General features: G+C 46.4%; 1 protein-coding gene across 1 annotated transcript in view; it reads left to right on the forward strand.

The window, feature by feature from the left end:
• LOC144826511 (threonine--tRNA ligase 1, cytoplasmic-like) overlaps positions 1-24623 on the forward strand; it is a 249352-nt gene that overhangs the window by 95835 nt on the left and 128894 nt on the right. The window contains exons 10-12 of the mRNA XM_078684931.1: positions 9498-9596; positions 21096-21262; positions 22442-22604. Of these exons, the coding sequence (XP_078541057.1) occupies positions 9498-9596; positions 21096-21262; positions 22442-22604 (429 nt within the window). The remainder of the gene's footprint in view (positions 1-9497; positions 9597-21095; positions 21263-22441; positions 22605-24623) is intronic.

Here is a 24623-nt window from a genome sequence, read left to right on the forward strand (position 1 = left end):
ATTGTGGATTTCGTCCAGAACCGCAAACCTGTTGCCAAGAAGTACTTGCGAAACGGGTGGCGGAGGCTGGTTTACGCTCTCGGGGTCAAGGTGGATAGACAGATCATCATTATTGAGAGTCTCGACAGATGGAGTTAAACAATCCCCAGTTAGGTAAATCATACTATCCTTCAGTTTTCTTTTGGCCTTAAACATGTCTGGGATTGTTGTTGGGAGTGCAGCGGGGTCATTTACTTGCTTTGAGGGAACCCCTCCCTTTGGGCTTGAGACAATCTCACTAGTACCTCCTTGATCAGTCACAAGAATATCCCTGCACTCATCCACAAGAGCATCAATGCGGTCCATTACATTATTTCTGGCTGATTGGTTTGTCTTTTTTGATGATTTCTTCCCCTTACGGAGCTTCGAGGGATTACCAGATCCGTTCCCCCCCTCCATTGCTTTGCGTTTCCCCATGAAGCCTATAAGAACTTTCGCTAGTATATCAGCAAGTCCCCGCAAAGTTCTACTTACAATATTGATGACGGGTATAGTCTGGTTAGATAGTTGTTAGGGAAGTGGCCCAGCCCGGCCTCGGTCGGCCCCGGACGGCCACAGACGGTCCCGCCCTTGTCCCAGGCTTCTCCCGGGACGCTCCCGCGTCGCGGGGAAGATAGGATTGTTATATATGGTGGAAGATGTTGGCGTGGCTTGCTCCCGGGCCAGGTGGTGGCAGGTGAAGGATCCTGGGACTTGGAGTCCGCCTTGGTGTTCCGGCAGGACTACAACAAGCCCAGGGTCACGGTGCTCTCCCCGCTTGCCTCCAACGATCCCCAGTCAGCGCAAGGGTGGGTCCGAGGGTCCGCTGTCTCCCTCACGGTCAGCTCCGCCGAGTTTTCACACGCTGCGGCTCCCTAGAGAAGTGCTGTAGGACCGTCCATTGACTGGACCATTGTTTATGAATCCCTAAGTTAGTACATATTGCCTGCCAGAAATCTTTTCAATACATGGCTTTGGTGGGACATTCCCACAAAACATACACAATGTTGCTGCCAGGGTTGGAGCATCTCCAGCACACTGCCACCATCATTATTCCCATGTCTTGTAAGCGTTTCAGGGACCTATGCAAGAATCTTTTAATAACTTAGTTTCAGGTGTGACTCCCTCAGTGTCTTATCGTGGCCCGCAAAACGTTCTTCCTGGTCCTAAAAGGTATTCCCTAGGTGGAGTCTTGAAGACCACCATTCTTTCACTTGTTCATAGACCAAGATTGATTGTACATATTTAGTGAATATGTTGTAGATCCCTGCTACCACCCTCTTGAAAGTGAACCACATTCGCAAATAATGAAGCAAGGTGGAGTCAGGTAGGGTCACTAATAAGTTTGAAAGTAATACAGTCGGGCAATGATGTAGTCTCCAAAAGTCCCAGAAGCTGGTCTGTTCCAGTTGATACTCAGACTTTGTCTTCGCAATCGTTTTCAGTCTGCCTGCTGTGAGCTTATTGTCTAAGACTCAGATTCTTTTGTCGCTCAGTCCTGTTCAGTTATGTTATATCCCTCCAATGCGGACTGAGCCGTTTCCATAGATTGAAGATCCTTTGTGTATGGTGCAACCTTCCCATAGTAATGAATGCTCCACGTGGGAGAGACGTACTCCTCCCCATTCCGTGGCCATATGTAGTTTAGGTAGTTTCAGACATTGTATCCTCCTTGTTCATATGTAGTTTTTTGTGAGTGTAGTGAAGTTGTGTATGGTCTGTGTCGGGAGATGAAGAATACTATGTAAAAGACAAAATTCAGGTGGGTATGACGTTCATTTTGAGGGTTTGCACTCTGGCCTACATTGAAAAGCTGAGGGAGATCTGTCAGAGGATATCTGACTTTCTGGAGGCTAACAATGGGTTCAGGTTATCTTCCATCATATTATTGAGTCTAGGAGTGATGTTTATTCCCACATTTTTAAAGTAAATACCCTTCCTAGTGAAGGATGGGCTGAAATTCCTGCTACGGTCATTTTTCTTGTTAAATGAAGGGAATTGCAAATATCTCAATTGATTATCTATCCAGAAAACTGGGCAAAGTGAAATCGTTTTGGATAAAGAAGGAATGGGACAGTCCAATATAATGTTGAAGAGATTGGTCAAAAGTGGTATCCAGGGAACAGTAAAGATTGATACATTAATACCAGAGCCTGTATTATAGGGCGCACTACTCTTGTCTGGGCCGCAGTGCACCTTTAACAGGGTGTCCCGGGCACAGAGTGGGCCAGTTAACCCTTTCCCAATGAATATGCTGCCCTCAGCGTGGTCCATCAATCTTGCACTTGTCCTGCGGGCAGCACATTATTGAAACGCAGACCGGCTGTTTGAAGTCCTAATTCTGCCTTTTACTGTGTAGACTGCAACTGGCTTGCTTATGAGGGGGGGGCAGGGGTGGTCCCCCGGTAGGTGGGTGCAGCGAGTCATTACACCTGCCTGCATGGGGATGTGTGGGTGGGTCCTTAGGACTGTTCCCTCCACCTCCATTCCGGTGGTTACCTGGCAGCTGACATATTCACCTGACTGTAATGTTACTTTAACCTCCAGTATTTTTCAGTGAACTTCTAACTTTTTTTTTTTTTTTTTACTGTAAAGCAATATTTTATTACCATATGTAAAGCCAAGGGATGTCCGCAGAGACTGGCCTGCGCAAAACTCCACAGGTAGCCTGCACACGTACTTTGTGCACAGGAGAGGGTTGGCTGCTGCCAACCCACCTGGAGACAGCCAACCTCCCGCAAGCAGCCAATTTCACGCTGTATATGGACTTTCATCTTTGCAGCCACCTGGAGGTAGCAAACCCTACACTGCGCACTGCCTTTGCTCGTGCATGGCTAGGGGTTAAGCGCAGGGCCTGTGTTGCAGCCGCGTGGCTTCCCTCAAAAGGCCCTTGGTACCCCATTCACCAGTGCTGTATATTTCTTTAAAGGGAAGGGGCACATGGTCCCCTCCCCGAGCCTCATTAGGCCTTGGGGACCCCATCACCCAGACAGACCTTACTTTTTTTAAAGGGAAGGGGGCTGATTGGCTCTCCTCCCCGAACCTCATCACGCACTGGGGAGCCCAGAAAAGGGGGGTCAGGAGAGTAGACTTTGTGTTTTCTTTAGTTTGGCAGCAGATTATAAAATGCTCCCTCCAGATGGGAGCAAACACGTTTCCCTGCTGGTGTGGGTAGGGAATCTTCTGTATACCAGTGTGGGGGCCCCTATGAGGACCTAGTAAAAGAGCCTGTCCCAGAGGATGGGATCCCCGGGGACATTAAAGGATCAGGAAAGGGGCTGCATGACCTCTCCTCCCTTTTTGTTTTTTCTTCTTTTAAAGTGACGGCACTAGGGGATGGGGTCCCCAAGGCCTTTCAAAGGCACAAGGAGCGGGGCAGCGCAGCCCCCTTCCCTCAAAAAAATTCATGGGGATACCGGGCTGAATACAGCTTGGGGAGGGGGGCCAAAAGGCCCCCCTACCCCTAATAATACATTATTCCCAGGGGGATAGGTGCCCCAGAGCCGAAAATGGCTCAGAGAAGGGGGTGGTGCGCCTGTTTTTGGAAAGTTTCGTCAATTTGTTAAACTGCAGTCAAAAGTTAATAGCAACATGAAAAAGGCATTGCCTGTGGAAACCCAATCCTAACTATAACTACCCAGTGGTGACCACCACTGGCTAATATAGATATATATTCACCCCAAAAAGTTAAAGTGGTGTTATAGTTAGTAATTTATAGTTACATAAAAGCTGTGTATGTATATGTGTATATATTGGTAGAAATGGGATTTCTGGTTGGCTGAGGCTTGCGCTAAAGCCAGGCAGAAACCACCACTCTAGTCCGGGCAAGAATAACCCCTGCTCACCCCCTTGGCAATGTGACACGAGCAGTAAGGCTGATCCCGGAGGCAATGTGTAAAGCATTTGCGCACGCATCCACCAGCAACAACATCCCAGGCTCCCCACAAAAGGAACTCCACACAAGGTTATATCAAAAATAGCCTTTGTATTCTCAAAACACATCAGATAGTAATCACACAATATACATGGTGCCAACTGGCACGGGCAATATTTACAAGGGATTATTTACACCTGACAGGGCCACATGGACCACTGTCAGTATTAGCACTTGGTAAAGAAATCGTACAATAGATAACTTGGTAAAAGTAAGATAGGCCATAAAACGTACAACCAGTAAACACTGGTAATCACTGTACTTTGCAACAGTCTGTGACATGAAATCAATCATGCACAGTATCCTACAAGTCTAACTACATTAGACCCTAACCACCTAAGTAAACATTACATTAGGGGCGTGAATCACACAGGGAAGTATAATCTCCCTAACACAAACCTAAACAGGTAAAACAACCTCCTATACATAAACCATGTCTAGAGGTATCAAAACAGGGTGCGCAAAACATACTATACACCATACATTTCCTAGCACCCAAAAAGCATTACCACATAAATCACATTAGCACACAAAATCACATTAGGGCCTGGTGCCCTATAAAAGTAACCATTCCCCTGGCCTTCTAAACAGGGGACTCAAATGCCCTATGTCCATAGAGTCAGAGCTGCTGCCTAGTCAAGGTTGCGCCACTGCGGCAAAACCTAAACGTTGCAGCTGCCCACTACTTGCTGAGAACAATAATATGGGGCCTAAACACTGCAGCTGACACTTAGTGCTGCGCAGCTGTGGAAGGCCAAGGTAGGGGCGAAGGAGTGCGTTCCACTCCTGAGTCCTAAAGAACATGTCCCCTGAAAGGAATGCCTAAACGGTGCAGCTGACCACTACTTGCTGGGCAGCTGTAAATCAGCAAAACTGCGGCATGGGCTCTCACTAGCCCTGACAACGAACTGCGCCACAATTGGGAGCCATCTGGCTCTGAAAATAAGCATGTCCCCCAAGGAACTGTGGTTGGAAGGACAAAAAGGGGCCCTGGCACGACTGCGCCATCTGGGCCCTGCTGGGGCTCTTTTAAATACCATTGCCCCTGTTGGAACCACGCACTAAGACAACTTCTGGGGGCGTGGGAGCCATCTGGTTCTGAGAACGTGGTGCCCCCACGGAGCGCACCGGCTCCTAAAATCATTATGCCCCCCATCGCTGAGCAGCCCCACTATCAAGCGGGGGCTGCTCGGAGAGAAGGAATCCCACGTGGTGCCTTCTCTGGCATGCACACGGGGGGAGGCAGGATGGAGCGGCCCACTGTCAAGCGGATCCGCTCAGTACTGCGTGAGACTCACTCGGCGCTCTCCCCCACCATCCGGGCAGCTCTACTCACCGGCTGCTTCTCCGGGGGCGGCGGGGGCATGCACCACGCTTCACCCGGTCCCCCATCTCGGGACCGGGACTTGGGAGGCAGAGCCCTCACAGCTCCGGGCTGACTCCTCTGCCGGGTCTCCCACCAGCGCATGGGAGCCCGCAACACTTGTGCTGCTTTCTGCTGGCGGCTCCGGGGCTCTCACCAACTTTCGGGAGCCCCGGTCCGCGGGAGGCCATTACTCGGCCAGCTTCTCTTCTTCTCCCGGCGGCGGGCGTGGGACTTCCTCTCAAAACTACAGTGCCTGACTTCCGGCTTTGCTGCGGCAACGATCTCTTTTCGCGGCACAGTGAGGGGTAGGCTCCCTCGATCAACAAAACCAAGTTAGGAGTGGGGTGGGCACCTGCTCTGAATAAAAATAGGAATCCGTGCAATTAAAGCATCATAAACACGGGAATAATGCAGCCCCCAAAAGTCTCTCTGGGGTCCTGAAGGTGATGAAGCAAAGTAGAAGAGTCCAACCAAGTCTCCAGGGCATCCAGGGACTGGGCAGGGCCTAGGGAGGCCAGCCTTCCCCTGGGCCCCAGCAGCAGCACGCCCCTGGTAGATTTGAGTTGGAAACAAGAACATTTATCATGGGGTCACAGCCCCTTTTTATACAGACATTTCCTTTGTCTCCAAAGATACAGGCAAGGGGCGAACCAGATACAACTGGTTCTGGAGCACTGTGTTGTGCTCATCCCCTCTCCCTATTCACAGGACAGGCCAGGGACATCAGACCAACCACAGGGGGTGGAGCCAGCATTGTGGAGGGAAGGCCCAGCCCTATTCAGGTCCCAGGTGCAGCTCCTCCCTCCCATCAACATGCAGATCTCTCCATTCACCACTGGGCAGACCCATCCTGACTCCTGGAGCCAGGCACACCAGCAAGCTCCAGCCAATCACAAGCCAGACAGTAAATTCACATTCACTGCACAGATATGCCAACTTCTAAAAGTGGCACTTCTACACTAGACACATTAAATCTGCGCGCATCATCGCGAAGCATTTAATCTCACGAGTTCGCACATACCAAACTCGCCCCTGCACCCCCCACACATCAGGAACTACTATGGACACACTTATTCCCCATGCATTCCTATGGGAGGGCAGGCCAATCTCACCACACGCACTCAGAGAGCGCAAGCACTTTACCCTGGGCCACAGTGCTAAAGTGCGCAGAGACCAGAAATCACTATAATTATGTAATATTAAAAGGCAAAAAGTTCAGGGGTGAACCTGCCAAAAGGGCCAAGTCCAACATGTATGTATGTATGTATGTATGTATGTATATATGTATGTATATATGAAAAACACTGAAATTCACCAGTTACAGTTTACTGAGCTAGCTATAACTTGCGCCCCAGCCATGCACTGGTTATGAACTCTCATATGACCTCTCATATTACATTACTCGTTACATGTTCAATTACATCATTGATGACATCTCAAGTGATTCCTCGTTTGCATGGGACCATGTACTCGGGCAAATGAGGGAACGCCCAAATGAGTTAACGTGCGCTACATATGCGCCATCACGATTTGTATTGCAGAAGGCGGCCACACAAGCATCTGGGACCCCATTCTGTAATACCAAAGTGTCACAGGGATGCAAAAAAGCAGATGCTCAGCCTGCTGCACCCAGGGAGTTATTAAGGCCACCTCTTCCACATTGCAGGTTTTACAGTGTAGCACCTTATTTAATGCCTTCTTTCCAGACTTGCACTTAAGGTCAAACCATTTAAGGTTCTTTGTGGCCTTGGGCAAGATATATATCAACCTTTTTGTTAGTATGTTTCTAACAATTCAATGTAGTTTAATATTTTAGACCATTCTACTAACTTCAATTACCTCACTATGAGAAGTAGAATTCTAACTTTTTTGAACAGTGGGCCCCACAATACATCTTGCCTGGGGTCTCAACAATTCTTAATATGACACTGGCCCTAAATACCCTTTAATTAGTAAGGACTGGAACAATATGACTGCATCTGGGATATATTTCACTGTGTTCACTGGAAGTAGGCTCAATTCATTACACAAAGGAAAACCAATTATTTTTACACTTATCACCAATTCTAATAATAGTTAAAGCAAGTGGATTGTTGTCACTGTATGCTTGATGTACTAATTCCTGTTAGTCAACCAATTTGTGCAAACTGAACACTGTGAACAGGTATGCAATTTGCTATGCAGCCTTTGTTCAAATGTCACATTGTAGTTTGTCGATTCACAGGATGTTGCAAAACCACCTGCCATATGAATATTACAAAAAATCGCTCTTTTCAACCTCCTGCACTTGACTATGAACACTTAGGGCCCCACTTAGGACGTGTCTGTCACACCGCCACCATATTGAACCCTTTTCCGCCCAGTCAACATGTCGGACGGTCAGTCTTTCCGTCCGCCGCAGACCCCCCAGCCATTGTGATATGGAGGGGGGGTCTTTTCTGCGGGGATGGCGGACGGATTGCCCCAATCGGGCCGGCGGTGACTTCCTGGCGGGGGCAATCCGCCCGCCATCCTAATGGGGCCCATAGTTGGAGAACTACATTATACCGCATACTTCAATCTCCATCCCTTCTCTTGCATAGCCAAGGTTGACCTCTTCTAGGGAAAGCTGTGGCACTAAAGTAACTAAATGTGATTCTATTAGATTAAGAAAACGTTTTACAGAAAATTGCAATTTTTGGGGGGACCATTTGTGCTACAGCGTTGCTAGTGAACCCTTGTGACAGCGGCAGGATCTGATTGGTAGTTGACTAGCTTTGGTTAGCATTCTTAACTGTTGCATACATTTATTCTTCAAGGAATCCTAGTTCCTAAACTGCTGGTCTGTGAAATTGAAAACCAGCCAAATAAACATCATCCTCTTTGAGTTTATCTGTGAGCCAGAAGGCAGCAGGAAAAAGGCGTTGACCATCACATTAGACTTGGAGACACAGTTCCTCATTGTAATGAACATTTTACAGCATCATATGCTTTAATGATCAGTCTACTGTGCCCAAAAACGGTGAATGGTTTGCCGATTATCGATGACTTGAGTGATAACCGATTGCTGCAACACTACATTGTTCCATTTGACACTCCTCAAAAACTTGGCGGAGGACATAAAAATATGAAACAGTTGCATTTCATTCTAATATTGGTATCGCTAACCAATCCAATATGGCTTGTCTGAATGAGCCATGGAGACTCTGAAGTTTGCACCGCTTGGCTTGTGTTTTACCAATCAACTAGTGTGACCAGGTTACTGGAGGTCGTGATCATTTAAATGATTAACACCGGGCAAGTGATTGAAATCCGGCAAAAATGTTGTAATGTTGCCTGTGCCACAATTAAGAATCTCACTGAAGTCGTAATGCTGTAAATTATTATTTTTCACAGATAATTATCCATCAAATATTTCGAGCATGTGATACTCAAAAAATTATTTTATATAATTTTGTAATTTTTCCATCTATTATTGTAAAAGTCTATTTTCATGCTGCACTAGGCAAACTGTAATTTAGATAACTTTCATAATTTGTTTCAGCAGTAACTAATGTTTGATGACCCACTCTTGAAGGGGATATTTGGGACTGTAGTATGAAGAGCCTTAGAATGGAGTTTTTGTCTTTCTAGGTTTATGATCTGCTGATTGCTTATTCTTTTTTGATGAAGACTCTTCTAAAGGAATATGAAAAAATGTTTGTCCTCATTGGTAATGTGGGGTTGTTTGTATTTCTGTGAGCAGTTTAAATTGTGCGTTTTCCACTACTGGGATTTCTTCTCAGAGTCATTATTGTGTATCATTTTCTGGTCCATTCCTGAAGATGTGTGACACCCGTTGTCTGAATAGAATGTTGAGCATTGTTAGTTTTCCGGAAGAACATGTTGTGATATTATAAGGTATGGGCCACTATCTTAGTGATTGAACTCAATTTTACTTTCATTTGGGACACATACAGCTGTAGGGCTTACAATTTCCTTACATCTCTTGTAGTATGGTGGAATGTCCTTGTCAAAGCGGTTAGAGTTAGAATGTTCACAGTGTTGCTGACTATGTGGTATATCTTTGGGTTGGATGTACCTACCGGCTTTTTGTGTGTGTGTAATTTTCTGTCTACTATGCTGTGTTGTGTCTCCTTGTCAGTAAATCTCGTGTTTTGCTTGTGAGCTAAGCACCTATTCTTTTCTTGGATTGTGTAGGAGCAGGAGCTATTCTTCTTCCATGACCTCAGCCCAGGGAGCTGCTTCTTTCTTCCCAGAGGTGCCTTTCTCTATAATACACTCATTGATTTTATAAAGGTAAGTTGTATTGAATATACGTAGTTGGCTTGACTGCTAGGGTAAATTTGTGAAAAAATACGATTTGTTTACTAGTATATTGACACTTTGCATTGATTAGCTGTTTTTATACATTTTATAAATTTAGGCTTCAAGTTAGTTATAACTAACTCCCAATTGAGTGCAGTAGCCTAGGCATTGCACAGCAAAAATGGAGGCTGCCGTTGATAGGTAGGAAACAATAATTGTACGTTAGTCACAGGAAAAAGGTGACCATGCAAGCCGTCATTCGTGACCAGTCCTTACTCAAGTGATGAAGTATATAAATAAGAAGCATCTTTTCAGTCCCTGTAAGAAAAACCACGATTAAAAAATAAAGTCCATTATCTACATTCAGAAATGTACACCACTATTATTTTTCAAAATCTGCATTATTGGCACCAAGAATGATAACCATCAAATATCCTGTTTGGTTGAAAAAGCCACACCAGGTCATTGCAGTTAAGAGCAGTTCATCATCCCAACCCATCCACCTCTCAGATCCAGAGGCTTTACAGTGTGATAGCAACATCAGTCATTTCCTCTAAAAGCGAATAGCATTCATTTCTCACACTAAGAATTTCTGGTGCTGCTTAAAACCTGGAGGATCAACACTACTTTCCCAAAAACGTTGAATTTGCTCTGAGATGCTCTTGTCAACTCAAATTTTCCACGCAATTGGTTTTAGAGATTCAACTGCTAAAACCAGCTTGATAAGTTACTAATCCATATTGCAATGAAGATCTTTGAGGTTAAAGGAAGAAATAGTTTTAGTATGTTAGTGCCCGTGGCTGTGATTAGACTAAATGGGCATAAAGAGGAATGCAAGTTCTGTGGAAAGAAGAAGCAATAAATGCAAACATGTAGGCAAGGATGAAACTGTTTTCAAAGCGTTAGGAGGAAGTCAATTTAGACAGAAAATTCAGCAAAAATGAGTCCATATTGTTGAGCAAGTTTATGACTCCTTTCAAGGTTTTTAAAAAAATGTTTTGACATGCTTTCATGTTTCTTAAAGCAATACAGGTGTGCTTGTGTGTGAACAAATAGGATGATGGAGAAGCCTTTTTTATTGTACAGGAAAGATATCTCTGGTTTACTGAGAGCAGTTTATGAGGTTCCTATGCAGATACTAGTGCTACTAAAACTCCATGGCTCATATTCTAGCCAGGACAAATACAATTGGCTTTTGTTACAAGGTATGCAGCAGCATGACATTATTTAAGCAGCAGTAGAATACTCAAGATGTTATGGCAATCAAGTGTAAGAATTTATTTTGCCAGAGAAATGGACCCACTTAGAGTAGATAGAACAGAGTAGGACAAATAAAAATAACAATTGAAAAGGAAGTGCTACATAAGTAGGTGAACCTAGGTAGACCGGAGCAAACCTCACCGGTATCAAGAATGAAGACCTGGGAATTGACCAAATCATTAGTTCAAGAACAGCTAAGGAAGTTACTTCTCTAGGATGAGCATAAGGCGGAATGACTTAGTGCAATTAATTGTACAAATGCCAAGGCAGTAGACTAGCAAAGTCATAATCTATGTATATAAAGAGGTGAGACTATTTTTCAATCCGTCTTGACTGGTTGGTCATCCATGCCGAAACAGGTAGTTATTGAAGGGGCCGACCGCGACCTCATTCCCCTTAGTTTGTCGCTGATGGCTAAGCTAGCACATGCTTTGCAAAGTCTAGGTTGTGCACAAGTTGGCTATGTTGAGCTTTCCAATAATTGAAGTAGAAAGGATTTGTAAAGCGTTCTGTCACCAAGCGGTTTCCTGGCGCTGAGGGATTGGCAAGCGGGGAAGGGGAGACACCAGAAAATCACTATAAAGAGAAGGCTTGGGCAAACAGATGGGGTTTGAGTGCTTTACGAAAATGCAGGTATACTGTCATGGACCTGATAGTCAAAGGAAGGCTGTTCCAGAAACGGGGGGCCAGAATGGAGAACCTCGTGCCGCCCACTCTCGACCTTCGAAAACGAGGGACACTAAGGAGAGCCTGGGTGGACGAGCGGAGGTTGCGGCAAGGAAGATAAGAGGTAATCATGGAATTGATGTAAACTGGGGCTGTGCCGGCGTGAGCCATGAAGACCATGCAGCCCATCTTGAAGAGAGTTCTCTGCAAGATGGGGATCCAATGAAGAGACTTAAGTAGGGAGGTAATATGATGGAACTTGGGAAGACGGTAAATGAGACGAGCGGCCTGATTCTAGATAGACTGAAGGCGCCGCAGTTCGTAGGCAGGAATGCCCACGTACAAGCAGTTCCCGTAGTCCAAACCAGAAAGAATCATGGCCAAAACAGTAAGTTTAAGGGCTTCGAGGGAAAAGAAACGGGAGATCTTGCGGATAATCCTAAGGGACAAAAAGCAGGACGAAACAACCGAGCTAATCTGAGGACGCATGGAGAGGTCCTGGCTGAGTTTGATTCCCAAGGTTTTAACTGAGGCAGAGGGAACTGGGGGAGGGCCAAGGATGGAAGGCCAAAAGGCGGGGGTCCAAGGACAGGCGGAGTCGCCAGTCAGGACCAACTCTGTTTTGTCCGGATTAAGTTTTAGATGATCTTGATTCATCCAATCAGAAATAAAAATAAGTGTGGTTTGGAATTTAAGGATGGAGTCCGGGAAGGAAGAGAGATCAAAAACCAGCTGGAGGTCGTCCGCATAATTAAATACAGAGACCTCCATGTTGAGCAGAGAAACAATAAGGGGATAGATTTAAAGATTGAAAAGAAGGGGGGAAAGGGAAGAGCCTTGGGGAACCCCAAGGGGCACAAGGCGGGTAGGGGCAGTAAAGCCCGCAAGTTGGACCGCCTGCGTCCGACCTTGGAGAAATGATGCGAGCCAAGTAAGAGTGGTCCCCCTGATGCCCGCTGCTCTGACACGGCCGAGAAGGATGGAATGATCGACCGTGTCAAAAGCAGCGGACAGATCAAGGAGTACCAAGGCTTGGGGAAAGTTAGAATCTGCCTTGCTCTTCAGCTCGTCTAGGACGGAAAGGACCACAGATTCCGTCGAATGGGATGGACGGAAACCTATCAAAAGCTATCATATCGGGTTGAGTCCAAAAAAAAAAACAAAGGCTTTGGCGCTGGTGGTGAATAAAGAGAAAGAGCAGTTAGCTATATTGGTCAGCCTACACCCAGAGGAGAGAAGTTTGGCCTTGGAAAAGGGCCACAAAGTGCTTTTCTCTATTACCATATTTGTTCCCACTATATACAAATGATATAGTGGATTGGTTGGACAGGGATGGCTGTGACTCATCTAAAGTGGCAGGGAGGAGAGTACACGCTCTACTTCTTGCTGATGATACTCTGCTGATTTCAAAATCCCTTAAAGGTCTACAGCAGCCACTGAATGACTATAGTAATTTTTGTGATGAGTGTGTGTTACAGCTAAACGGCTTAAAAACTAAATTTAAGGTATTTTACCCTGCAAAAAGTAAACATTTTAAATGTAAGCTATATGCCAACAATGATCCTATAGAACAGTTTTCTAACTTTGACTTTTTGGCTCTAAGACTAACACCAAACCTGGATTGGACTATGCAGGTACAAACATTTCACTGCTCTTTAGTACATTATATGCGGCTCGCGCTATCTTTGCCCTCCCTAAACACTGTCATGTTTCCAACCTCCTCCACCGCCCACACTGGCTACCCCTTGAACAAAGAGTTCTTTCCAAAACGCCATGTATCTCTCATAAGATTCTCTTAGGTAGCGGCCTAGGAATCCTGAGTAATCTATGCTCCTACTATGTACCCACACGAGCACTGTGCTCGGCAGACCTGCTCCTTGCCAGAATCCCACGAATACGGGGTGGTCAGGTCGGGGGAGGTGTAACTTTTAAGCGGCTGGCTCCCGCCTTATGAAACTCCCTCCCTCTACATATTTGTAGCAGTGCTGAAGGGATCTCTTAGCCTCATCAGATGTCTAAAAAACAGATACATCGATAAAAGATATCTTTATATGTACTCCTTTCACATTTTCTCTGACTTTGTGATTGTATTTTAAACCAATGTTTCTAAGCACTTTAATAGCTTTCTTTCGTATCTAAATGGTACTTTATTTCATTCGGTATGCTAGACATTGTCAAATGAAAAATGTTGCACTTTATTGCTTAGTGGCTTATTGCTATTTTACACATCATTAGGCTATAAAAGGTCTGTAAGCTGAGGTTCCTTTATGGTCCCTAAGAAGAATTTGCACTGTACTGCAAAATTTTGCGTGAGCGGCCCCACCTATTAGCAAACTCTGACTCCGGAGTGTAGCTCTAAGGAACTGTATAGGTTTTGCGGTATAGTCAATTTATGGAACTGGTGTGATGTTCTACACAAAGAGAATTTGATCCAGTTGTACATTGCCAGAGCTTTGATGATTTTGACTTGTAGGTTTTAACGCACAATAGATTATGCTTCTATTATGTTTTTATTTCACTTTTATGATCTTCGATGATCGAAATAAAGTTATAACTGAATAAATAAAAAGGTGAGATTGTATGAACATGGCAGAGGCTAGGTGCATGGACAACGTGGAGGCCAGTCGAATTCCAACTGTGGGGCCAGGTGAACTGCTACTGCGGTGTTGAGACACAAGGAAACTACGGAGACCAGGAACAATGTTACTAGGAAGGCCTTTTGAAAGAACATTGTGGAGTCCAGGCACGTGGATACTGCATAGACCAGTCTTGTGTTTACTGCAGGCCAGGATTAGGAGTACTACTGGGGCCAGGCACTTGGATACCGTAGAGATCAGGCTCATGTTTAAAACAGAGGCCAGGATTATGGATACTGCACAGGCCAGGCACAGGGAAACTACAGAGGTCAGGAACAGGGATACTGTAACAGCCAGCCAAGTGCATGTACAGTGCATAGTTTAGGTCCATGTAAAGAACACTGCAGAGATCAGAGGCAGGCATACTGCTTACGTTAGAAACAAAGCTATTGTATAGCTGATAAAGAACACTGCATTGGATATATGAGAGGTCTGCTGGAAGAAAAAACCCTAAGTCAAGTCAAGTCAAGTCAATAAATTTATATAGCGCGCTACATACCCAGAGGGTCTCAAGGCGCTTGAAGAAGGGTGGGGACTTACTTGTCAAATATCCACGTTTTAAGTTGCTTTCTGAATGCTAGGTGGTTCTGAGTAAGGCGTAGGTGAGTGGGAAGTGAGTTCCAGGTTTTAGCTGCCAGGTATGAGAAGGATCTACCTCCCATGGTGGTTTTGTTGATGCGAGGTACAGTGGCAAGGGCCTGGTTGGAGGATCGTAGCTGGCGGCGGGGGTGTAGAAGGACAGTCGTGTGTTGAGGCATTCGGGTCTGATTTCGTAGAGTGCTTTGTGTGCGTGGGTTAGGAGCCGGAAAGTAATCCTCTTATTGACGGGGAGCCAGTGGAGGCTTTTCAGGTGACCGGAGATGTGTTCTTTGCGCGGGATGTCTAAAATGAGCCTGGCTGAAGCGTTCTGGATGCGTTGGAGTTTTTTCTGGAGTTTTGCGGTGGTACCGGCGTAGAGGGTGTTTCCGTAGTCCAGTCGGCTCGTGACCAGAGCGTGGGTGACTGTTTTTCTAGTTTCGGTGGGGATCCAGCGAAATGTTTTTTTGAGCATGCGAAGAATGTTGAAGCAAGATGAAGAAACGGCGTTGACTTGTCTGTTCATCGAGAGTGAGGAATCCAGGATGACGCCCAGGTTCCGTGCGTGGTCCGTCGGGATGGGTGCTTTTCCAAGGGCCTCTGGCCACCAAGAGTCATCCCAGGCGGAGGGGGAGGTGCCTAGGATGAGGACTTCTGTTTTGTCTGAGTTCAGTTTCAGACGGCTGTGCTTCATCCATTCGGCTACTTCTTTCATTCCTTCATGCAGGTTGGTTTTGGCAGTGTTAGGGTCTCTGGTGAGTGATAGGATCAGTTGAGTGTCGTCGGCGTAGGAGATGATGTTGAGGTTGTGTTGGCGTGCGATGACCGTGAGGGGGCTCATGTATACGTTGAAGAGGGTGGGGCTGAGTGAAGATCCTTGTGGTACGCCGCAGATGACTTCGGTGGCCTCGGACTTGAATGGTGGAAGGCGGACTCTCTGGGTTCTTCCGGTGAGGAACGAGGTGATCCATTCCAGAGCTTTTCCTTGGATTCCGACGTTTCTGAGGCGTTGTAAAAGGGTGCTATGACAGACCGTGTCAAAGGCTGCGGAGAGGTCCAGGAGGATGAGGGCGACTGTGTCTCCATTGTCCAGTAGAGATCGAATGTCGTCTGTTGCTGCGATGAGGGCGGTTTCAGTGCTGTGCTTGGCTCGGAAGCCGGATTGTGAGGAGTCGAGGGATTTGTTGGTTTCGAGGAATGCGGCGAGCTGGTTGTTGACCGCTTTCTCGATGACTTTGGCCGGGAAAGGAAGGAGTGAGATAGGGCGGTAGTTTTTGAGTTCGGTGGGGTCCGCTGTGGGTTTTTTCAGAAGGGCGCTTAGTTCGGCGTGTTTCCAGCTTTCCGGGAAGGTCGCGGAGTTGAGGGAGCAGTTGATGACGTCTCGAAGGTGTGGTGCTATGATGGAGTCTGCTTTGTTGAAGATGTGGTGAGGGCATGGGTCTGTGGGGGATCCTGAGTGGATAGAGTTCATCAGACGGATGGTGTCCTCAGTGGAGATTGGCTTCCAGTCATTGAGGATATTCAGGGGGGGTGAGGGTCCTGCAGGGGGTTGGGTGGGTTGGTCTTTGGGTCGGTTGTCGAAGCTGTTGTGGATGTCTGCAATTTTGTTGTGGAAGAATGAGGCTAGGGAGTCGCAGAGGGCTTGAGAGGGGGTGATGTCGTTGGAGTTGGCTGAGGGGTTGGTAAATTCCTTGACGATGTTGAATAATTCCTTGCTGTTGTGGGCGTTGTTATCTAGTCGGTCCTTGAAAGCGGCTTTCTTGGCAGTCCGGATCAGTTGGTGGTGTGTGCGGGTGGCGTTTTTGAAGGCGTCCTTGGTGCTGGTGGTTGGGTCTTTTTTCCAGGCCTTCTCAAGGGAGCGACAGAGTTTCTTGGATTTCTTAAGATCCTCGTTGAACCAGGAGGCCTTCTTGCTGCCTAGTTTGATTTGTCGTTTTTTCAGTGGTGCTAGGATGTCGGCGCTGTTGGATAACCATTGGGTGAGGTTGGTGGCTGCTTGGTCTGGGTTTGAGGAGTGGGCTGGGGGGTTTTGAAGAAGCGATGAGGAGATCTGGTCGATGGTGATTTTGTTCCAGTTTCTTTGCAGAGTGAGTTGGGGGTGGTTGTTGGATGTGGGCTTGTTGTAGGTAAAGTGAACGCAGCTGTGGTCAGTCCAGAGGAGAGCTGTGGTGTGGCTGAAGGAGACATGTTTGCTGGAGGTGAAGATAGGGTCGAGTGTGTGACCTGCGATGTGGGTGGGGGAGGTGACAAGTTGTTTAAGTCCGAGGTTGGCGAGGTTGTCCAAAAGGGTGGTTGTGTTGCGGTCGTTGTTCTTTTCAAGGTGAAAGTTGAGGTCTCCCAAGAGGATGTAATCCTCGGAGGGGAGCGCGTGTGGAGTGATGAAGTCCGTGATGTCTTCACTAAATTGTGAGCGTGGTCCTGGTGGCCTGTAAAGATGGGTGCCTCTGAGTGTGGTCTTGGGGTCGATGTGGATCTGGAAGTGAAGGTGTTCAGAGTTGGCGAGATTGACGTCTGAGCTGGTTGAGATGCGGATGCATTTCTTATGGACGATAGCGATGCCTCCTCCTGTGTGTCCGGTACGGTCCTTGCGAATGATCTCATAGCTTTCCGGGATGGCAATGGTGATGTCAGGGGCAGAAGAGGCGTTCATCCATGTTTCTGTTAGGAAGGCGACGTCCGGAGAGGTGGTGTCTAGTAGATTCCAGAGGTCAATGGCGTGCCTGTGGACCGAGCGGGTGTTGAGCAGGATGCATTGTAGGTGGTTGGGGTCGGATATCTGTTGTGAGTTCGTAGATGAGGAGTTGTTCTTGGTGCCGTCGAACTTGCAGGAGTTGCAGGAAAAGGGTCCATGGGCGTGTCCAGGGGCGGCTTGGACGCAGTTGAGGGAACGGCCGGGGTTAAGGGCTAGGAGGGTGGTGGCATCGTAAGTAATACGGGAGGGGTGGACATTACGAGGACCAGGGGTTCTGGCGCTGGGCGCGGTCCAGGCGCGGACGGGCGTAGACGGGCTTACCTTTGGCGCACCTTCGGCGCGGCCGTAGCGCGTGGACGCTGCGCGTGGGACCATCAGACATAAATGGAGAGTGGAGGGGGCGGAGCGTGGGAGGGGCAGCTGGGAGGCGGTATCGGGGAGGGTAGGCGGGCCAGGGGAGTATACACCAATAGCAATGGGGAATGGGAATGCAACGTGAAACGGGGCAGAGAGGCCACAGAAGTTCGAGGGATAGTAAACAAAGAGCGCTAATGCTGTTTAAAGCCAGCAATACTAGGCAGCACCTTCTATTCAGCTACTCTTATTCGGAGTTAAATTGCAGAATTACACAGATGCGCAAATCCGAGGGCGAGAGTCGGCGCTAGATACAGTTGAAAGCGCTAGCAATACGAGGCAAAACAATACCACACTGCGGTTTCAGTCAGCGCTGGAAGGAGGGTCACGCTCGGGCTCTGAAAGCAGGAAGCGTGTGGGAGCGTCCGCAATGCCCAGATGGCCTTCTGGGGAAAAAGCATTTGAAGTGCCTGACATTGCAGACGTGAGGTAGTAGCTCACACCCCGATTTGACTGAGTAAGAGATGGGGGTCCCATCTGTCGGTATGAAAATCCGCCTCCTGCATGATGCCTTAGAATATGTATGGTAAAACTGATACAAGATGTTCTGAGTAACATAGTTCCAATTGGTGTACTGAAGGCTAAACCTGATATGAATTCTATGTTTGAATTCTAATCCATTTTTGCTGTTAATTTTATATGGACCAGTACAGCGATCGTCACTTAATACAAGATTATGACTAGTGAACAGAAACTACCTGTGGAAGCCAGTTCTTTTTATGGCATACCAAAAAGAGGTATACTGTGCAAAGAGTTCAGGTATTCCCTTACTACCAGACAGGAGCTCGCTCTTGCAATCCCAAGGTGCTCTTTTAAGGGGTAGTGTGGTCGAGCAGCCTTAGACCTATCAAAGTGGAGTGTTGGACATCTGCAGATACACACAATAGTCAATAAATGATACACATGACTCAATGAGGAGATCAACACCAATTTATAAAAATAACACATACCTTTAAATAACTTTAGGCACTAAGATCATAAAAATCTGCTTAGTACTTTTTAAAATTGCTGGTTTGTTGGAAACATTGACCGAGCGAGAAAACATAGGCTACAGACAGTCACTTAACAATGACTTATAGGACCAGTCTTCTGGACTTGAGGTGTGTATAGGACATGATCCAATGCAGCACCAAGAGGTCACACCAGGCAGCACTGGAGAGGCCAGGTGCAGTGGTGCAATTCTCTTCATGTGCCCAATGTTATCCTATGGGTGCAAAACATGTACTGCATTTGGGCACTTCTCAGTGACTTATGGGACCGATCTCCTGGATTTAAGGTGAGTATTGGGCAAGGTCCAAACAGCACCTATGTGTCACCTCGGGCGGAACTGGGCAGCCGGAAGCAGAGGTGCTTTTCAGCACTGGGGGGGCCAATGCTATCCTATGGGGATCAGTTCAGTCAAAAAGAGGCTGCAGGTGTGGATGGAGAAACCAGTCAGGCAGAACCAGCAAATGAGCTAATCTCTAACTATGCTAGCGGACGCATGGGTATCTTTGGCCCTTTTCCCCAAGGGCGGCGGGTGCAGAGGTGTCTTTAGGTGTTTGATTTTCGTCACCTGGAGCAGTAGCGGTAGAGGGGGCCTGCAAACAGGTGCTGCAGGCGGCTTCGGGAAGTCCACAGTGGGCAAGTCCAAGGTGGACGTTGCTCCTGGAGGGCTGGGTGAGCACGCTGACACCTTTGGCCTACTTCCACTCGGGTTTGTGCAGTAGTGCTTCTGGGTGTCATGTTTTCATGGTCTTGGATTTCTTTCAGGTCTCTTTGGGTGACTGCAGGATGCAGGGAAGCAGCTCCGCTGCTCCACAGGAGTTCTTAAGTCTTTATTGAAGGCAGGCAGTCCTCCCAGGCTTTGGAGGCACAAAAACTGCAATAGAAGAAGTCTTTGGTGCAGTTTCGACAGGAAACTCTAGTGACCTTCTTTGTAGGTCATCAGTATATGATCCTATGGTGCCAGGGGTTCCCCTAAAATTTGTATTTAAGGGTCTAGTGGAGTACACTTCTTCTCCTGTGAGAGACACCAGATTCACATACCAAAGGCAGTAGGCGCTTTGAACCTCCCATGCCTTGGAATTTTAATCTGGAAGTCATCCTCTAGCGGGGCGCAAAGCACCTTCAGCCCAAGCAGGCTTGTTTTATGTCCCCGGAAGAGCAAAGGCCCTCTCACCCCTGGAGGTCAGACACTCTTCTCTGGTGGCGGGCTGACGGAAGCGTGTCAGTCAGCACCAGGGGATGGTAGGTTTTCAGGGGGCACCTCTAGGGTGCCCACTGTGTGCATGTATTAATAAATCCGACATTGGCATCAGTGTGGGTTTATTACTATGAGATGTTTGATATCCGACATCCCTCTTTACATTGTAGCCATCATGTAGCTGGGGAACTCATTTTTACCAGTGTCTAGCACATGTCTTAAATTGGCTTCCCTGTTCACTTTTGGTGGGAGTAAAGCAACTGACCAGGACATGGGCATAGTTGCTCATGCAGCTATACCCTCACATGTAATACTAGGGCTGTAAGGCCTGTGGTAAGGGGGGCTTACAAATATTAGATGCAGTGTTAGGGGACATGGAACACAGGGATGTGTGTCATGTCGGGTTTTTATTTTTGGTTCTGCACCAAAACACGCAGCCTGCAATGTCAGCCATGCATGAGTTACTGAAGGGGTTCGTTAGGGTGGCACAATTTGTGCTGCAGCCCTTAGGTATCCTCTTTACTACCTCAGGACCTAAGTACCAGGAGTACCTTTTACTAGGGTCTAAGAGAAGGTTCCAAAGGTATTGCCAATTGGGGAAAACAATTGCATAGTTTTGGGAAAGCGATCTGACACTGGGAACCTAGTTAGTAGGAGCCCAGTGCACTTTCAGTCGAAATCACATTAAATACCAGGCAAAAAAGTGGGTGTTACCATGTCAAAAAGGACACTTTACTTCTCTACCATTCACAGGTTAACGTGAGGAGGTATTATTTAAAGTTAACTTGCTCATGGCTCTAATCTTTCAAGACCAGAGCATGTGAGCATTTATTTTGACCTAAACATGACTTCTTATGATCTGCCCACGTGGTTTTAACTAAAACACCTCTGGTTTGTTGTGATTCAGCTGGAGAACGGGATTTGATGGATCAATACGAAATAAGCAAAATCATATGCAAATGAGTAGGAATTGCATGGTGGAAGAACTTGTGTTATTCCAGTGTTTTAGTAAAGACTTATTAGTTATCACAATCTCAAGGGATTCATCTTCTTTTGTCCAGGAAGAATACATCAAACGTAACTTCACTGAAGTGGCAACTCCCAACATCTACAACAGCAAACTCTGGGAAACCTCAGGCCATTGGCAGCATTACAGTGAGAACATGTTTTCCTTTGAGGTCGAGAAAGAAACTTTTGCCCTTAAACCTATGAACTGCCCAGGACATTGGTAAGTATAGTTACTAACCATGAAACACAGATTTTACTGTCAACCTTTGGATCACAGGACATCTAGGTAGGCACACTGTACCTCCAGCAGATTATGAATAGCAAACATTGTTGTCAGAGTAAAGTAGCCCTACCGGAGAGTCTTTGTATATTGCTTATGTCGTTTCCATCATTTGGCTAATGGGCCTAATGTCAAAGCGTGCACAGATCCATTAAGCCAACATAGGGTGACTATATAAACCTGAATGACTGGGTTATGTACTTTGTTTCTGCCTTCGGAAGGGCTTTTTTGCAAATACTTCTTAGGTTAGAAGAGCTACTCAAAATCCCTTTTGGAAATCGTAAATTCTCTCAATCTTTAGAAGTACTTATGAAATGCATATTCAGTAATTTAGGCACACCAGTGGCGTGCATAACAATTCTGCTGCATTGAAGGTTCTCCTTCTGTATATTTGTCGAGAGAAGATTACGTTACGTCAGGCAGTGAATCACTGTCAAGAATTCCTAACAATAGCTAAGCATGCAAATAGCTATGCACTAGTATGAGTGGGTATACACTGAGAATTGGAAGTTGGTCATCATTTCCATGGGTTCAAATAAATACTCATGGAAACCATAAACCTTTGTCTATCTTAAAGGGTGAAAGTGATGAATTTGGTGGGATCTTTTTTCACAAAATGTAGCGCACTTGTGCTAGTTTGAGTCCAAATAATTTTAAGGGATAGCTAATGTAGTCCAACACATATCTGCTCTACATTTCTGGGGGCTGTGTTTCCCAAACCGTTATTGCAGCAAGCATTATTCTCTTGCCTAACTGTGCTTATAGAGGCTATCAAAAATGGAGTAAACTTATAAGAACCCATAGGTACCACACTTGAACTTTTTCTGCATGCACAAAGTTGCGAAATGTCCATTGCTCGGGTGAATGGTTCATCTGCGTGGTGGACATATTCACCTTGCTGGACATCACTCTGTTGGGCATGGGTAGAACATAGGCTTTCTTCTCCTGGGTTTATGAGATTATAGTTGAGAAACAATTGTGATAAATTGAAAATTCATGTTTTCAACAGATGAATACCTAGGTTTCCAGCTAGGTATATCAAACTGTTCAATAGCTATATATCACCATAAATGTTTTCTACTCCTATAACTGAATCAATGTTTTTCTGCTCGATTGTAGTTTAATGTTTTCCCATCGGCCACGATCATGGCGGGAAATGCCAATTCGATATGCTGACTTTGGTGTTTTGCATCGGAACGAGCTGTCTGGAACATTAAGTGGATTGACCCGGGTTCGACGCTTCCAACAGGATGATGCTCATATTTTCTGTACAATGGATCAGGTACTACTAATGGTGGCTGCATTTCATAAGTCTGTTATTCTGAAGTTTCGGGTAAAAGTAAAAAAAAAAAAAGTTTTTACATTTGGGATTATAGAATGTTCTTATTTTACGCCCTTTACAAATACTCTTTTCATATCCTTTACATCAGCTGTGGGTAAAATTTTAGTTTTGCAATAGATTGTTGTGAAAATCCCCATTGTTTTGTTTCCCACATTTTAAAACGTAGGCAGTAAAGCACCCAGCTCTCATGATGTTGGTATATTTTTTGACAATTCTGAAGTGGTGAGAAGGAGGAAGCACTGAACAATGAGTAGTGTAAATCTAAATCATTCGGTCGAATTCTAAAGCACAGCTAATCACCGGGAGAGTCTCCAGGCGCTTGACGATCTGAGGGGCTCAATAAACAACCAGGTCTTGACTGCCCTTCTGAATTCTGCAAGAGAGGCAGAAGTCTGTAGGTGCAGGGGGAGGTCATTCCATGTCTTGGCTGTGAGGCAGGAGAAGGAGCATCCTCCACTGCTTCTTTATTGGGTGTGGGCGAGTAAAAACAGCGCAAAGCTGTCTGGAAGGTTGGTGAAAGCTCAGGCGGCGATTGATGTAGGTTGATAGCTGGTTGTGTAGTACCTTGAATATGTGGATCATCAACTTGAATTGGCATCTCCTCTGTATGGGGAACCAGTGGAGGTTCCTGAGGTGGGGGTGCTGTGGTTTCGTTGAGGCTGGTCGAGGATGAGTATGTCTGCGTCGTTCTGTATGGTCTGGAGTTTCTGTAGGAGGTATCTGGTGTTACCTGCGTAGAGAGCGTTGCCATTGTCTAGGCGCCTGGTGTTTAGGGCCTGTGTGAAAGTGTGTCTTATGTCCTGGGTAGCATTATGAAGATTTTCTGTAGCATGCGTAGTATGAGGAAGCAGGCGGAGGAGACTGCGTTGATCTGGGACTTCATGGTCAGCTTGCTATCCAGGACGATACTGAGGTTCCAGCCGTGGTCGGTTGATGTGGGTGACGGTCCTAGTTCCGAGGGCCACCAGGAGTCGTTCCAAGGAGTGGTGGTGTTGCTGAAGATCAGTGCCTCCGTCTTGTCTGTGTTGAGCTTCAGGAAGGTGTCCTTCATCCATTTGGCAGTGCTTCTCATGCACTTGTGGAAGTTGGTTCTGGTGGTCCTAGGGTCTTCGTGGAGGGAGAGTTTAGTGTTGTCTGTGTAGTATACGATGTTGAGTCCATGGGATCCGACACTGTTTGTTAGTTAAGGGGGTCATGTAGATGTTGAAGAGGGTGGGGCTGATGAACAATCTTTGGGGGACACCCCAGATGATGTCCCTGGGTTAGTAGGTGAATGGTGGTAGATGGACCTTCTGTGTTCTTACAGAGAGGAAGGAGGTCATCCATTGAGGGCGTCCCCTTGGGTAAACCGTTTGCCCCTCATTTGATGCCTGATGTTTTAGCAGGCTCAAAAAACAGCCAGAGGAATACCATTACTGCACCGTTGCAGTTTTACCCTGGTCAGTTCTATCACTCAGTTTTGAGATAACATAATGTTGAAATTTTAGTGACAATACCTGGAATGTTTTGTGCATGGATAACCCCCTGGTCCTTGTGCAATTTGAGCTCAACTGAAAATCTAAAATCGGATGCAAACGTAACTTACGCTCAATTTGTTTGTACAGTGGAACTTTGAATGAGCACATTAGTATACATCCTACTAAGCAACATAGTCTAACCTTTGCAAACGTTTTTAACAGATTTAAAACAATTGATTGCTGGATCACTGTTCTAATCTGTTTCAGGCTGCTAAATACTTCAGTCCAGCAAACAATGTCATTGTCTTCCACTTTTTCAAGCAAGTGTTTCCATTTCCAGATTTAGGCTGCAACCACTTCTCCAAAGTAGTTCGTAATTTGCTATTGGCCATTATGAGGGGTTGGCCTAACGGCTAAGGCGCTCGACCTCGGACCTGGGGATCTGGGTTCGAGTCTCGGTAACGACGCCAAAATCCCCCTGTAATTCTGGGCAAATCATTTA

Source organism: Lissotriton helveticus, chromosome 3_2, assembly GCF_964261635.1.
Source record: "Lissotriton helveticus chromosome 3_2, aLisHel1.1, whole genome shotgun sequence".
In the NCBI taxonomy this organism is placed as follows: domain Eukaryota; kingdom Metazoa; phylum Chordata; class Amphibia; order Caudata; family Salamandridae; genus Lissotriton; species Lissotriton helveticus.